This window comes from Cololabis saira, chromosome 19, assembly GCF_033807715.1.
Source record: "Cololabis saira isolate AMF1-May2022 chromosome 19, fColSai1.1, whole genome shotgun sequence".
Taxonomy (NCBI): domain Eukaryota; kingdom Metazoa; phylum Chordata; class Actinopteri; order Beloniformes; family Belonidae; genus Cololabis; species Cololabis saira.
This window is the reverse complement of record NC_084605.1, coordinates 29,437,182-29,454,692: the sequence shown is the minus strand read 5'-3', so window position 1 is coordinate 29,454,692 and position 17,511 is coordinate 29,437,182. Positions and strand designations below refer to the sequence as shown.

General features: G+C 42.2%; 1 protein-coding gene across 15 annotated transcripts in view; it reads left to right on the top strand.

Annotated features, from left to right (window-relative positions):
• Positions 1-1,198: 1,198 nt before the first annotated feature.
• nrxn1a (neurexin 1a) overlaps positions 1,199-17,511 on the top strand; it is a 65,220-nt gene continuing 48,907 nt past the window's right edge. For 12 of the 15 annotated variants that reach the window (XM_061707785.1, XM_061707783.1, XM_061707779.1 and 9 more), the window contains exons 1-4: positions 1,199-1,546; positions 2,503-3,914; positions 9,748-9,765; positions 10,429-10,458. In XM_061707785.1, coding sequence (XP_061563769.1) covers positions 3,182-3,914; positions 9,748-9,765; positions 10,429-10,458 — 781 coding nt within the window. In that variant the 5' untranslated portion in view covers positions 1,199-1,546; positions 2,503-3,181. The remainder of the gene's footprint in view (positions 1,547-2,502; positions 3,915-9,747; positions 9,766-10,428; positions 10,459-17,511) is intronic. The other 3 variants (XM_061707786.1, XM_061707778.1, XM_061707773.1) reach the window with 1 other exon arrangement.

Here is a 17,511-nt window from a genome sequence, read left to right as displayed (position 1 = left end):
TCTGGTTCCAGGTGAAGGATGCTGAGGGAGCTATGGGAGATTTGCACTGGTTCAGCCTAGACATTTTGTTGAGAGTTAGTGTTTGCTGTGGCTCTCTCCTGATGATTGTCTCTCTGGGACTGTTTTTGTTTTGCTTCTCATGTGGGTGTTTTGTTGTTTTTTTTTCTACCAGCTTTCTCTGTGCTGCATTTTTTTTTAATCTCATCATTACTCTCATTATGTTGAGGCAACGAGTCTTCTTCAAATGAGGAATTTTTGTGAACAAATACCTTTTTTCAGTAAGTAAATTTGAGCATGCAAAATATGTTTGTTCAGATTAACTATAGGTTATCTGCCGACGAGAACCAGACGCAGATTAAGAGGGATTAGTAAATTAACATGGCCCTTTCAGACTCCTTTTTTTTGCATTACAGTGGCCCTTAGCAATAAAACAATAATAATAATGATTTTTTTTAAATCAAAAACACAATATCAAAGAACACAATGACTTTTCACCACAATACCTGGCAGTTAAATGTTTTTTAAATGTTCTAACTGTTCTTACATTTTGTCAAATATTCTTCTTCTTTCTGTAGTGATTTGTTTCCTGACGTGTAGTATTTTACGTTTTGTTTTCTAAAATGATATATAACTTTGGGCAGCATGGTACTTTGTTGGTTAGCACACTTGACCCACAGCCAAAGGGGTTTTGGTTATAACTACTATGGGACTAGATTGTACCCTTAGCTGCTGTTTTATGACACGTTTGTTCCCAGTTGTCCTGCTTGGTTTTTTTGCCTTTGTTGCTGTTTTCCTGAAATGCTGTGATCAGTCCCACTGTTGTGTTTTGCATCTCACAGCCAGCAGCTTCGACTCTTGCAGTGGTCCAGAACATAAAAAGAGTATCATAACTGCACGCAGGCAGGTGTGTACTCATCTTTCGAATCCTCGCAGGTTCCTCGTCTTATTTTCAACCTCAGAGAAAATGTTTGTGTCTCCTGCTTTTTGCCGTGAGTGAGCGCTGTCCAAGGTGCTGCAGGAGCGCGCGGCCCCGCCCGAGGCCCATCCTTTGGAGCTCACCCCATCTCTCTCTCCCTCTCTCTCTCTCTCTCTCTCTCTCTCTCTCTCTCTCTCTCTCTCTCTCTCTCTCTCTCTCTCTCTCTCTCTCTTAACACACACATATTCACACTTTCGCTCTGGCGCGACCACGTGACCCTCCCTCTGTCGAGTCTGCCTGCGAGAGCATCAGACTGCACCTTTTCCTCCTCAGGAGAACACGGAGAGAGGGAGAGAGAGAGAGAGAGAGAAAGAGAGGGAGGATAGAGAGACATCGAGCCAGATAGAAAGACAGGGAACGCGAGAGCGGGAATTATAGCTGGTAGATACTAGAGCCCGCGCCAGGCGAACAGCACCGACTGACACGAGGCGCGTCCGTGAGACTGGCCCGGTGGAGCGGCTCTACCTGCCCGCGGGAGCGCGCCTGCTCCAGAATCTCCTCCGAATGGAAACGGATGGATGAGCTGCGCGCGCGGCGCTGTTGCCACGGCACCCAGAGGATGGATTTGAGGTATGTGTCGGTGTTCCAGCCGAACGTGTGCCCCCTTTGAGGAGGTAACGTTACTTACAAGTGTAGTTCACCGTCAATGTACATAGTTCGCTTCTTTTTGAGTGTCATATCCAAAAGAAGTGCGTGGTTAACGCGGAGCATTAGAGCGCAGGTGACGAGGGGAGAAACCTCCGGTGTAGTCAAGTAGCGGGTGGCAGGGAGGGAAAAAAATGGAGGAGGTATGGCCGCAAATCGAGAATCGATAATTCAACCGCATTCATTCACCCTCTCTATCAATAAATGCGCTGTCGTCGCTTTTCTGGTTTCAGTTATTTAAGAAAGACGAGAGGGAGGGGGTTTTAACGTATCTTAACTGTATTTAGAGGCTGCATGGGTCGTTTTCTCGCTGGCCGTGTTTCAAGCGTTAGTTGAAATTGCCTTTAATTCGATAACGCGAGGCGGCTTGAGTCATTCGCCGCAGCGCTGCTGCTGCTCCGGCTCTTTGTGCTGGAGAACCGGATCCTCGACGACCACCTCATGAGCAGGACTCATCTAAAATACAGAAGTTATCTATGACTTTATATGCGGCAGGTCTCACAGTGGTTAAGACGGCACTTTATAACACGAAAGCAGTCGCAAGTGTAGACTAATACCTCAAAAATCTCCTGCGGCATTGTGGGAGCTCTGTGTGTGTATGTGTGGAGAAATGCTGCTGTGTGTGATTGGCTGAAACCATCTCCGTTGTTTCGGCTGCGTAAAAAGTCAAATATAAGTTTTATTAAGGCTATTATTGTGAATGGTGCAGGGCTTTCAATTGTGTGTCAATATGATGTTTGTTCACAAATTGCAAAGTATCATGAGCCTAAACAGCAAGCTCAGCTTGTGTGTGCGTGTGCAACAGTTTGTGCATGTGTGTGTTTACCTGCGTGTGTGTGCGTTGACCCTGGCTGATTGTGTCGTCTCTGTTCTCTCTGTAGGTCGCTGGAGAGAGTGATGACGCGGCTGTGAGAGACACACATACCTCACTCGCCTGTGCACGCACATACGCACAGATATTTGCCCACACACACTTTAAGTCTTGCCCTACTAAGACAGGGAGGAGGGGGAGAAAATATGGCTATGACGGTGTCATCTCTCTCCATTAACAGTGTGTGAACCACACACACAAACACACACACACACACACACACACACACACACGCACACACACACACACACACACGCACAAATACACTCACAGTCTGTGGGGAGTTGCTTGCATGGGGGAAAAGGCCCTATCTAGGGCACAAAGATGGAATTCACATCCTATTTGTCCCGTATCTAGCACACAGACATAAATGCAAACACACATACCTGGAATCTCGCGGCTGAAGTGAGGAATGGAAGACTGAATGGAGAGGAGAGGCTAAAAAAACATCAGCCCAAAAGATGTCCGAAGTGTGCTGATAGGGTGGAGGGTGCTGCTGTTTGACCCCTTCCCTCACTGGAGCCCCTCACTTTTAAGAAGCAAAGAAAACAGCGTGCAACGGATACACCTACACATCGTCCTACCAAGTGCCCTACAGTTTTCACCATGAGCTGTAGGCTAGAGGAAACACCTCAGCTCTAGCCTTGTTCTTTTCCCGTGTGTGTGTGAGTGTGAGAGTGAGTGTGTGTATGAGTGTAATGGCGGTTTGCGTTTGGGCAGCAGCCCCTCTGCTGTTCTTGGGGCTGTGCCTTTGTAGTGTAGGGGGCCAGACACAAGGGGAGGTCCTGGAGTTTGGGGGTGTAACTAGCCAGTGGGGGCGGTTTCCAGTGTGGAATGCCTGCTGCGAGAGTGTGCTGAGTTTCAGCCTGCGGACTCAAAGCCAGGAGGGGCTGCTGCTCTACCTGGATGATGAGGGTTTCTGCGACTTCCTGGAGCTACTGCTTCTTCACGGCCACCTTCGTCTGCGCTTTTCAATTTTCTGTGCTGAGCCAGCTGAGCTGCAGTCAGGCGTAGCGGTGAGTGATGGACGATGGCATGCAGTGCGTGTCAAGCGGGACTGGAGGAACACCTCATTGGAGGTGGATGGGAGACTGGAGGGATGGGCAGAAGTGAAGAGTAAGAGAAGAGACATGACAGTATTCAGTCACACGTACATGGGCGGGTTGTCACCAGATCTTCACTCCTCGCCACTGCGCCTCACCTCTCCATCCGTGCGGGAGCACCCTGCCTTCCGTGGCTGGATCACGGCAGTGAGCATCAACAGCTCACTGGTGACACTGGATGGCTCAGAGGGCGTCACAATAACACCTGGCTGTGGGCCAGATCACCAGTGCCAGAACGGAGGGGTGTGCAGCGTGGTCAACGACCAGGCCGTCTGCGACTGCTCGGACACCGGTTACAAAGGGAATGACTGCAGCGAAGGTAAGGCCCTAATCATGCTGACCCATTACATACATCCCCATCATTTACATACACACACAAACTTTCACACACGCACATTCATGTATTTCTCTTAGCGTATAATACCACATTTATACATCCAGTTCCAAATACCAAATCTTTAAAGGAGACATATTTTTCATTTACACCATCATAACTAGCTTCAGAAGGCATGTATGGACCAGCAACCTTCACAAACAGTGCAAGACAGGCACACTGATTCTGTTTGATACTGATTGCTTGCCACCAAATGACTCCCAGTTTATCATGTTCTTCCAGAAGCCAGAATTAAGTTTCCTACCTTCCAGACACAAGGCATGTAGTCAGTTTTGAGAAGCTGGATCTGAGGACATCTGTATTTATACTGTGGAATTTGAGATTCTGCAGATCAGATGCAAGTAATTCCTAAGGTTAAAGAAGGGCTTTACCTAACTGGCAAGCTTTGAAGGGCTCAGTTAGTGTATTTGGCAAAGTACATTAGCATATAACACCATATAGATCCATTATGGATGTGGCTGTTGACTTGTGTTGAAAACTCTAATTGGAAATAGGCTAATAGAATAGAAATCACTGTTTGTTACATGGCTGACACCTGGCTGTCTGTGTTAATGGATTTGCATTGATTAGATGGCCTTCAGAGCTTCTAGGCATTGGGTGCTGACATGATTGATGTAGAATCTACCATTTGCCATATATTTAAGCACCTTTCTACATTTTAAGATGCTTTGTTTGTTTCTGCGTTATTCTGTATAGTATGTGTTTTTGCATCAGTGCACTTATGCATTATAAAAAGAAGTTGTGTCCTGTCAGTAGTACTTCATAAATATGAGGAACAGTGACTATAAACAGTTGTAAGTACATTACTGGAGAAGGAAGAAGATTTTTTTTGTTTTTAAACGGTACAAGGCCACCGTCCTTTAATACCGCCAAACAAGCCTTTGGTCAATACAAGTGCCAATGTACAGGGCAGTGTAATGACGGCCATTACAAAAGCAAAACAGTTGCTTAATGAACTCCGTTACCTTGTTATGGCCAACGCTGCAAATGCTTTCATTTCCCCCTGCTAAGCTATGTGTGTCGTCAGATTTGCTTGAGTTAATTCAGAGCAAATCTGCATTCTTAATCAATATCTCTCTAAACTGCTGTACTCCAAACATACCTTTCAGCTTTGCCCCAGCGATTGATTTTTTTAATGACACAAATGCATCTGCCAAAAAAACGGCAGAGTGGCCTTGCTGCCCAGCCATTGCTCAGGACCAGCCTGACCTTACTCTCCACCCAAAACCCTTGTCAGCATCACACATTCCTTTAGCCACCCACCGTTTCACACCCAAGCATTTAGTGGCCAGTGGGATGTCTTAGGTTACCATGGAGACAGGCTTAATAGGGAGACCTCATGCCAGGGGTTTCTACCCCTCCCCTCAGCTCCAACCTCCCTCTTTCATCACTACCTGCATTTGGTCCTCAGATCTGACTTTAGCTTTTATGTCTTCCAGGAAAATCTACATGTCTGTGGTTGTGTGGTTACCTTGTAAGTTTAATAAAGAACATATCACATAAAGTCATAGATTAACAGATAATGATTAAAATGTAGCAATTAGCCATTTCAATTTTTTAAAGAAAATGAATCAATTCTCAATGGTCAGTAGGGCTGCACAAAATAAATCGTTAAAAAATTGTGATCTTGATTCAGACCTATGCAAGACATGCAATCTCATTTCCAATTTCTGACGATTTTTCTGCATTTTACTTCACGAGCTGCATCACAGAAATTCTCCTGTTTTCTTCCATGTTTCCTCTGAGTTTATCAAACGCTCCTCCTCAACGCACCCAATGGCTGCATTGTCGTTGCCTTTCCCCTCATCCTATTACAAGACTCTTTTATGTCACGTGATTCATTGGTGGAGCAAACGGGCCAAGCCCGTCTGCACTGCTGCAGTGTTGCCAACTTAGCAATGTTGACACTATATTTAGTGAGTTTTCAGACCTGCCTAGTGACAAATCTATCTACCTTTGCAGGTCTTATTGGAGACTGCCGTGAAAACATGTATCGTTTTCACTCAGCTAGCAGCCAGGGCTGCCACAGGCTGCTCCAAAGCGTTCTTAAACCGGCCTTTTGGTCACGCAGTAGCTGCTCCCAGCTCCAGTCAGGGCCAGAGCTGCAGATGTTCACTCCTCCCCGTCCTGTGAATGAATTGCACATGCTCAAAGCCACCGCTGGCTGATCCATTACTGGCCTTGTTTTTAGTCAATGGTACTCGCCCAGTGCTATTGAATGGTAATGAATTATTTATTTATTTTACTAAAATTTTAGTCTCGTTGAGACACAGTCATATTTCCAAGAGAAACCTGTTTTACATTACATTCAACGAATGATAACGAATAGAAAATAAATATGCAATTAAGTTTCTTAGTTTCAAGCGTTATAGAGAGAAAATCACAATGATAGTAAAAACAAGAAAAACATTTATTTATAGATTATTCATGTATCATTCTAATTAATGTAATTATTATGATAATTGTTCACTGCACTGGCCTATAGCCAGGATAAGTGATTACTTGGAATTGTGACATTATTATTGTAACATTACAATAAACATTTCATTATGTGTAAAACAATCACCATGGAGAATCACGATCTCAATTCTAAGCAAAGAAATTGTGATTCTCTTTTTCTTCAGAATCATGCAGCCCTAATGGTAATTTTTTTTCAAAAAGGAAAAATACTTTGGTAGTGTTTAGCAAAGCCAATATGTGTGCTTTAAACTAATACACTGTATATACCAGGTTATCCAAATATACCATCTTGGATCCTTTTCATTGTGTTTTAATGTTGTAAATTCAAATAATGTGAAAAAAATTGGGTAATATAACAGATAAAATAGAATATACATGGATTAGTATCAAACTCATTGCACCTGCCACTGCATGTTGAGCGTTTGTACTTTCCAGAGATGACAGGTGAGGCTCTCTGCAGAGTCTCTTTGCAGCACTGAAAATAACAATACATGCAACCCGTGCTAGTTTAATCCAGTTTGCCGTATTGCTGCTGTTTAGAGCACAGTAGGAGATCAAGACATCAATGACACACATATACCTGCAGAAACATAGGCAACACCAACATACAAACACATAGAGAAACAAATTCAGACACTGTGCAAGCTCCATCACCACCATTAGTCCCATCACCACTGAGATAACCAGCAGCAGTATTGCTCTACAGGATCAGTAGGAGATATAGACATTTTACATAAGACTCTCAGCAGATGTGATGCCTACTTCATTCTGGCACTTGTCACTCAACAAGATCCTGCTTATACCTTAGAGGGAGAAGTTTTACATTTCTAGAGATGGATTTTAGTGCTTTGAAAACCATGTGCTGCTTATTGCCAGGTGATTTTAATGGAAGTCTCATAAAAGTTAGTTTAAACGTCTGTTAGGAGAGTTGTGAATTGGTTAGGGAATACTATGTTCCACTTGCCACTGTTTGTTACTTGAGTGAAATGATTCTTAATTCTCTTATGAAATAAAATTCTTATTAAAAATAATATGATGTTTGTAGGTTGAGTAAGATAATTGGTTTTGAGTTATGATCCAGCATTTAAGACTAGGGTAGCAGTTAGATGATGGCAGAAAGTCAAAAAGGCTTTATAGTCTGTTTGAAAATGTTAATTCTAACTTTCTTAAGTGACTTGGTGGTAGTGAAATTATTGACACCCATACTCAGGAAACAATTAGTGAGATTTTGCATTGAACCAGCAGAGTGGAAAAACATCTTCTGAATATTGCTGATTCCCCTGTAAAAGTGGTGCAGCGTAAATCTCTGGTTCAAGCTACACTTTTTCTTTATAATAGTTCAGAATCACAGATGGATCTTAGAGCAGAACTGAGCAGATTATATATTTGTTGTGGATGGTTTAAACTGTTTGAAATTCTGGTTTATGGATTTAGAAAAAAAATCTGTATGTGCTGTTCATTTTGGTTTGATAAGATACTGTCTTAGTGGGATATTGTCAACCGTAGGACATACAAACTGAGTTATATTCACATCACTATCAGACTATCAACAACTCACACTACGCCAATAGAAATCTCAGTTCAGATTCGTAGATGCATTCTGAAGAATACTGTGAAGAAATACTGAAAGGTATCTGATTGAGATAAAGTGGCTGTTAAGGAGAGAAAGGAATAAAGGCTCAGATAAAAATCCCTCTTTGACTAAAGCACAAACATGCAATAACATCTACTGCAAGGTAAAGCCTTGATTGTATGTTGTCGTGAAACCGTAGCCGTCTGTTCAAAATTGAGATGATCATTTTGAAAGTAGATGAATTCAGACTAACTTGATAGTTGGATTGTTAGGAACAACAAGAATCCGATTAAAAGGTTTTTCTCTTTATAGTACCTTGAAATTACTGTATTATTGTCAACCTGGAGACCTTTGTGAAGTTGCTATATAAAACTATAAAACTAAAAATTGTCTGTGGAGAGGGATCTGTATGAATCTTTAATACTGAATGAATATGCTCTGTTAGAGGAGATAGAAAATGGATCCTTTGGACCATGACTGAATTCAGAAATGAGCAGTTTGGGTTTTTATACACATTTACAATTACATAGTATCTTCAAGGCTCCTTAATGAGCTACCTTTATTTGAGTGAAACCTTTTTCAAAGGATCACAATGTTATTTACAGTTTTTCCCAAAAGACTGCAGAATATTATGTATTTCGTGCCAGTGTGAGGAAACAGCTTTTAGTGAAGGTTTTATTTTGAAGAACGTAAGAAATACAGTACTCTTAACACATTTAGATATTTAGAATTGAAATGTAGCAAGTACAGACACTTTGAGCAGGTATATGCATAAATGTAATTATGGTCTGAGGCATTTTGCCCTGCAACGAGGGCAGAATGAACCTGGCTTATTAGGCCTGGCCTGGCTTGCATTGTCCTTGAGGGCAAATCGCTGTTAGCATGCTAATGGCTCCACCTGTTTCTGCCATGCTGTAGCACAAGGGCAGAGGCGAGGAAACACTCAAATGTGCACACAGATCAAAATACACAAATCTACAAACACTCTTCTATGTACACAAGGGCACACACGCCTCACACATTCAGAGGCAGTACTGAATCATGCATGCCCCTTGTCCGCCTGCACTGCTAATTCATCCCTACATGTTTACCCTGCTTTTTCACATCATTATAACTGCCGTGGTCAATGTTAGTGTGTGTATATGTGGAAGGTGGAGAAGTTGTGAAAAAGATTGTGAGAGGGACAGTGTATTGTTGTGATTGTGTGTGTGTGCGTGCGTGCGTGCGTGCGTGCGTGCGTGCGTGCGTGCGTGCGTGCGTGCGTGCGTGCGTGCGTGCGTGCGTGTGTGTGTGTCGCATGCTATCTGTCGGGGTGCTCTGGGGAGGACAATCAACTACAAGGTAAGTTCTGGGATAAACAGGTCTCGAATACCAAATGTACAGGTAGGAATGTATATTAATGCCCACCCCCACCCCCCCCTTTTTTATGTAGTTTGGGTGTTTTTGTGCTTAGGTACTGTATTTGTGCACACATGGAATAGAGAGGGGTTGTGCATTTCCTTAATGCGGCTGTGTGCATATATGTCTAGACAAACCTCAGTTTTGGCTACCAGTGCCGCATGGTATCCATTGTGACGTTTGTGTTGACCTGCATGCAGGCTACAACGGTAACCCTGGACGGTTGTGCATGTACAGTAAGTAGCCATGGTGACCCTAGGGCTGAGCATGCATGTTAATGAATGTCTGTCTTTCTCTCTCTTCGCCTGGCTGCGACACCCTTTCCAGAGCACAGCTACACTCCAGGTAGGTGTTAAGATCTGTCTGTCTGTCTGTCTATCTATCTATCTATCTATCTATCTATCTATCTATCTTCAAACAACTCTTCATCTAGTTTCCCCTCTTTCTTTTCTTTCATGCTTGAATGCATTCTAATGCATACAAAATCCCTTTTCCCATCTTTTCCACGTCATTCTTCTCTATAGCCCTTTTTTTTCTTTTCTTTTGGCACATTATCTTCTGTGCGGAGGTCCTAGATAGTCATGGTACAAAATAGCTAAGTTAAATATACATTGTCTCTGTGGGTATATCAGGGTTGGTTGCTGGCATCTGGTAAGTACTACATCCCTTGTGCAATCATCAAAAGTGGCTTTTGCCTCAAAGTTACAAAGACATAAACACATACATTAGAGACTGTGCTGTGTAAAAGTAAGTTCATGGCTTTGTGGAAGGGTCTGTGTGCGTACCTGTCTGTGCATACAGTAGGACCGGTGCCCAGGAGAAGTAAGTGCCTTCAAAGCAGGTTTTTGTATAATTTAGATGAACCCCACTTACACACAGAATTACTCAACAACACCGAGAGCATGCCACCGACAAAGCTCCTGCATCACAAAAAAAGACATCTCTGCACACACACTTCACTCCCCATAATCCGTTGCTGTGCTGACTGTGCTCTTGTCTTCCTTTAAGGTCTGGCACACCTGATGATTGGCGACCAAGGTATGGCCTCCTCTTACTTCACTTCCTGTTGTCCTCTTCTATACCATCATCCCTTACTTCCTCCTCACACATCCACATTCAAAACTCCTTGTATCCCCTCACCACCTCATCAACACCTGGTGCAGAAGGAAGTTGTCTCTCTGTGCATAGAGCTAAGGTCAGTTTTTTTGTCTTTAACTGAAATGTTTAACAGTCATATCTGAGCTAAAAAAAAAAAAAACCTAAAGGAATTTAATATTGAATATAGCTTCAGAGATCATATTAGGCTAAAGTGTGTATATGCTGATGAACCTGAGAACAACTTCCACTGGAATATCTGTGTGTTATACACATATGAATATATATATATATATATATATATATATATATATATATATATATATATATATATATACATACATATGTATAGTGATGGCTGCTATGTGGGAGGAGCAGCAGGCAGTTGCTAATGGCTGCTGCTCAACTGTGCTATGCTGCTATCAACTCGGCGGGGCTCCAGGTCATGGTAATGGAGCTAAGGGACATGTGACTGACTGACAAGTTGGATGGTTTGATTTGGTCTTTAAACTTCCAGCTCTTTCCATTTTCCCTCATCTGTGTGTTAGAATTTGATTGTGGAAACGGGTGTGTTGAGCATGTGCGTGCGTGTGCATGATGTGTATAGACACATGCATGTGCGCTTTTTGGGGGTTATATCAGTGGCTCTGGCAGTCCTCGCTGCAGCGCTCATTTCCCCTCCTCCATGACCGTTCCATCGCCTTTCAGCATGTCGGCCGTCAGTGGTGCTGACACTCACGTGGGCTCCTTATCATGTTGTCGTGCGCATGTAGAAGTGAACAGATATTCCTGCGGTGTATGAACGCAATGCTGTTATACCCCAACTCTCAAGTTGTCCATTGTTTTTGAAAGTAACCCAAAAACAAGTGGTGCCATTGGTCTACTTTTGAAAAATTGTTTATTGATAACTCAAACTCACAGTGCCCCTTTTCTCCTTTTGCCTCTTTCCCCTTTCTTTCTGGTCCTGCCCTCTTTCTGACTGTTTGGGACACCATTCTTTGAATTTAGGAAAATTCAGAGGTATCCCCTCCGATTTACTTCTGTGTTTGGCTATTGGGCTGTTGTGGACGGCAATGAAGTTGAATGTGTTGACAGTAATGCAGTTTATACAGTAATGCAGACTTTTAGCGTTGCTCAGAGTCAAATTCCTATTTGCGATAGAATCGGAATGTGTCGTTTTTGGTAAGGTAAGGTGCTGCATGTGTATGTGAGTGTGTGTGCTTGCATGTGTGCAAATGAATTGAAGCTCCTGCCTACGGTGCTTTTGAAAATCTGAAGGTAGGTGCTGCTCCATCAGCTGGCCCTGCATGACACTGATGAATACTCTGATTGGTGCACATGAAGACTCGCCTGACTGTGGACAGGCTATTGTGCTCCTTGATTGGGTGAGAAAAGACATGGGGCTGACTGTCTCGCATTGTGAAAAGGCGCATTTCCACTAGCAGGAGTCAGGGTAAATCTGTCGGACGGGAACCTCTAAAGGGCCGACCGTGTCCTCAGTCTCTTCAGCCGTTGTGTTTCCATTCAAATGTAGCATCACACAAGTATGGGGGACCAAAACTGACATCATTAAAAATAAAGGCAGAAATGTATATATTTTATTTACCGTTTTCCTTATAAGTGCATTTTCACGAAGAAATGTATATATTTTATTTTTCCTTTTCTTTATAGGTGCATTTTCCTCCAGAAATTATATATTTAGTTTTTTCTTGTACTTATACGTGCATTTTCGTCGGGAAAAAAAAAATCGTTCTTCCTTTTCCTTATACATGCGTCTTAATTTTGGCTCGATCCTGCTTCTTCCTGTTTATTGACCAATAGTTGAGGAGCTGCACCAAGAAGGGCAGCCCTCCTTATTTGCATAATGAGGCAGAACTGCATAAGGTAAAGTAAAAAGAGGAGACGAGGGAATGTAAAAACAAGGAATGCGCGTATAAGGAAAAGGAAAAACAAAAAAAATATTTTTCCTGACCAAAATGCACATATAAGAAAAAAGGAAAACAAAATATATGTATTTCTGCTTTAATTTTTAATTAATTCAGTTTTGGTCCTTCATACACAAGAATCACTAGGTGGCTGTAATGCACATTTTTTGCAGTTTGCAAACGGCCAGCAGAAGAATCAAAAGAAGAAGAAACACGTAAACAACGGATGCTACTTGCTTTCTTTTTTTTTTTTTTAGCGATTGAGATTAAAAGAACTCCCCCGCCGGCACTCTATTTTGGTGTAATATGACAGCAAGACCTGAACCGACTCGTTGGTCTATCCATGGCTTTTCTCATGTACTCTCTAACTGCATCAAATGTACTCCTAGCAAAATGTTTCTGGTCTAAATGCTTAAATGATTTGTGATCACGTGATTTAAGGTTACGTGAGAAGGCTGAATGTAATTTCCTGCTTTTAGAGGACCCAATCAGCAGAGACCACCCACCAGGTAGCCCCTCCTGAAGGCCACATTACAGGGCTGTTCCTGATAATGGAGACAAGTGCAAACTGCCCGGCCCCGAAAAATCTACCCAGAACTCCCACTAGTGGAAACACGCCTAAAGAGTTGTTGTTTATCGGGTGAAATATGCTATGAAATAAAATTTTAGTTGGTGGCTAGAAATGTTTTGAAATGAGTACACATTATGTGTACAACTATCATTGTATCAGATATCCCAATTAAGAAAATGATATTTCAGATGGTGCATTTTTGCTATGGTTTGATTTCCAAATATGTGCCTGTAGGGACTTCTGCTTTAAAATGTCTGCCATGAATCATCCAGGTGGCAGTGACAATTTAATTGCTTCATCCTGCTTGTGCTCAGCATTTTAAATCACACACTTAAGGATTGACATCTATTAACATGTGTTTTCAACATTATTACACAACGTATCCAGTGTATTTGTGCATATTGGGTGCCCTTGCTGTAACAGATGTTTGGATAGTGATAGGCTGAAAGTGTAGCTGTTTTTTCGTTTTGTTTGTTTTGTTTTGGGTTTTTTGGGTTTTTTTTTTTTTTTGAGTCTTTGAAGTCTCTTTCACCACAAGCCAGAGTGTGTTTTGCTCTGCATACTGAGATGTAAAGGCTGTCAAATGGTGCAGACGAAGCCTGGCTTAGGTCTGCTCAGCGTAAAGAGGCTTTTTGAGGCGCCTGCAAAGCTGAAATGAGTTTCTTTGAGGGGGCGGATTGGGCGTTGGGAGGGGTGTCTTGGAAAGATATATAAAGTGTGTGTGTGTGTGTGTGTGTGTGTGCTCGTGCGTGCATGTATGTGTTCGCTGGAAAAATTTAAAAGAAACGGTGCCTGTGAGAGAAGAGCTAAAGAAATGAGTGATAGAAGGAAGAGAGGGAGGGAGAGAGAGAGAGAGAGAGAGAAAGAGAGGAAACGAGGGAGAGATAAAGTGAGTCGTCTTCTCTCCTGTGATGGAGAGCAGCTCCCTGTATCTGCAAAGCGACAGCACTGCCCCTGTCTGCCCTCCAAGCCCAGTCATTCTCCAAGCGGCATCAGCCCATCAGACCTTTCCCCTCCTCCATAAAACACAGTTATCATTCTCCCCGGAAATGATACCCACAGATCACTAATCACTTTGAGTGGGTGAAAATGCACGAATTGTGGAAGGAAGAAAGAAAAGAGGAAGCCAAATTGGATTTTCATAAGTATCGGGCAGCCAAAAGAAGAGGGGGGAAATGGATTTTATTTTTTAAAGAATTGAGCAGCAATAATCTGGATGGAAAATGTGCTTAAAGCCAAGTAACAGATTTTGCCCTTTTCTCTTCTCTTCGTGGCCAAGAAAATACTGTGAAGGGTCTGGGTGAATGAGTGATTGCAGAATCTGAATGGGATTCAGGAGTGGTTCTTCAGGTTAAATTGGTTGTTTATGATATTCGTAAATTCTTTTTAGCTTTTGAAGCTGGATATTGCTCAATAATGGTTGTTTTTTCGCAAGTCCAAGTGTTCTCGATATCAATCCAACCATCTTTATACAACCAAGACAAGTGGTCAGCCTCGGTTGAAGTGACCTTTAAAGATGCCTGTACGTGAATGGACGGACAAAAACACACATTCACACACAATAACCTTTAAAGAGTGCCCGCTAAGCAGGTAAGTAAGTGTGTGTTCGGTGTAAATATGCATGAGCAGGGCTGCCTGCACATATTCTTCACGGTCAGTGGATGAAGGCAGGAGAGGAAGCGAGGTGTGTGTCTCTTTGTTGTGTTCGTGTGTGTCGTGTGTGTGCACAAGTGCGTGTTCAGGGGATGCGGATTGTGAGTCATCATTTGTGACTCACAAAGCGTCGGCAATCAAAGTGGTTCATTTTATCACATTGTCTTATGGCAAAAACACGCATATGGATGGACAGCCCACTCAGGAACAAGCTACAAACACACACATGCTCAGTGTCAAACTCAATTTTTCTGAAAATGGTCACTTTAAGTCTCTGTCCTTCCACCACCCATTGCTCTCCCTTCGACATACGAATGATGGTGCTTTTCTCACAATTACATAAAAACACACAACACACACGCACGCACACACACACACACACATGCACGCACGCACACACGCACACACACACGCACACACATACACACACACATAAACACAGCAGATGAGCTTCGTGCTGACTCCACCATATGTGGGGTTGGGAATGGTAGCAGACGCCAAGACAAGAGGAACCAGTCAGTACCAGAAAAGTACAGCATGTTTCCTATCTCTTACTCATCACCATGTACAAATGATATTAATACAACACATAAGGACTAACTGTAAAACCTATAAACATCCTGCAGGGCTTTTCTTCTCAATGTGTTGTTTTATTTATTTGCACATGAAAAGTGTGTCTTTTGAAAGAAAACTAACAAGTAACCATATGAATGATGCAACTGTGCTTTAAATTATTTTTAGTAAAATAAACAACCTTTTGAAAGTAAGTGATTTTCCCTATTAAATATACCATATAATTTAGTGGTGATTAATCAATATTCCGATTCATTTCTTAACATTTGAGTTGTCCTTTATACAAGAAAACAGTTTCTCACAATCAAGCTGATGTCTTCCCCTCGCTTTAATTCATTTGTTGATAGCCCGAAATACTGATGTTACCACCATATACTGCAAAGAAAAGTATCAAGTCCTCACATTTAAACTTATGTATGTATTTTATTAGTAACTGGCAGTGTAAGATTATCAGTGTCACCTTTTTCTCTCTGTGTGTTATAGTCCAAGTTCCATTGTTCTGCGTGGTGGCTGCAGCTGCAATTGTTTATGCATGTTAGAGCTTTGAGTTCCTACTTGCAATCCACAGTGGTCCGGATTCTCTTCCTATGAGTAAAATTAGTTCTCATAAAGAAGCTTCAGGCCACGAGAAAAGGCATAGCAACGCTTACTCCAATTTTTACTGTGATAGAAGTGTTGGAAGCTACACATACGTTTGATTTCGTTTTTACATTGGACCTTTAAAGTTGACCAGGGAACTGTCATTTAGCTTATCAACATTCAAATTTCCTGTTAAGCCAGAAACTAGTGGGGCTTGACTCATGATACTCCCTTCTCAAGATATTAAAAAGGAAATAAATGCATCCTCTGGCCATCAGCAGATGAAAAGCAATGCCAGCAGTTTTTTTTAGCTCTAATTTTACTGTGTAATTTTCCTCACCTTACCCTCTCATCTAATGGGACTAATTCTGCCGACTCTTTCCACTACTAACACCCATTATAGCACAACACTCATTAAGGCTTAACATCCAGGCAGTTCTTGTAATAAAAGTCACAGTACCACATACAGAGCGCTAGAGACACATTATCAGAGAAATGCACCGTTACAGAAATCAACATGAAACATGTGTGGCAATCCCACTTGTAAAATTATACTTTTATTGGTAATTGCATACAATTACCATCCTGTTAGCAAGCATGCACATTAACACTGTTAACGTTCACTGCAACTGTAATAGGGAACACGCAAAGCCGATGCACCAGTAATCTCCTAAAAATAAAGACATCAAACGGACTTCCCATTTCCAGAGGACGAAGGGGAAAGATAAAGCAGAGGTTCACTCTGTGTCTGTGAGGGAGGGGGAAGGATAGGGTGAAGGAGTGTAGAAAAGTGATGGTGAGGAAAGATAGGAGCGCATTCAGAAAGTGGGAAAAAAGAGGTGGAAGGAGAAGGTCGGAGACGCACAGGGAGACAGGGAGGGAGATAAGACTGCAGTGTTTCTCAGCAGGAACACTGCATCTCTCCTTGGACTCCTCGACTCCGCACAGTCTCGTATGAACCAGATTGTTATCAGTGATGCAGATACCTTACCTGTGATGCAGATCATGAAATATACTCTATTTATGTGCAATATACAAACATTATTGTTTATGCAATAATTGCTCGGGGCTCATGCTCTGGGTCTCTGGAAAGTGCCAAGAGACAACCTGTATTGCGATAGATGCTATATGTATAAAGTTGAATTGAACTGAATTATATACACAGTATATACCTATGTATAGCTATCCATATTTAAATAGATATATACAATATATACCACACATACACATGCACTCCTTTTTTGCAATGAATGAGAAAGTCTAGTGCTACAATTGTCTCTTACCTGCTCCAGAAATTTCCATTGTTTCTTGGCGGGTGCTGAGTGTAGCGGCCCAATTGGCGATCCACTCCAGTACCCCATCTGGCATTTGAGGCTCATTTCTTTGCTGTTTGCCAAAAAAAAACAAATACAGGAACACTTCCAAAAAGCGCACGTATACACACACACAGACGCGAAAACACATTCTCTTAAGATACTTGTCTGATATTACTACTGATATAACTGAAATAGCAACAGAACTCATTATAGACCCATCATACTGCCTTTGTGAAATCATTTCTTTGTGCTCTTGTTATTTGTTAATAAGCTACTGTAAAAGCATGTCATGGGTTTTGTCTGCGGTGTGTGTGTGTGTGTGTGTGTGTGTGTGTGTGTGTGCGTGTGTGTGTGTGTGTGTGTGTGTGTGTGTGTGTGT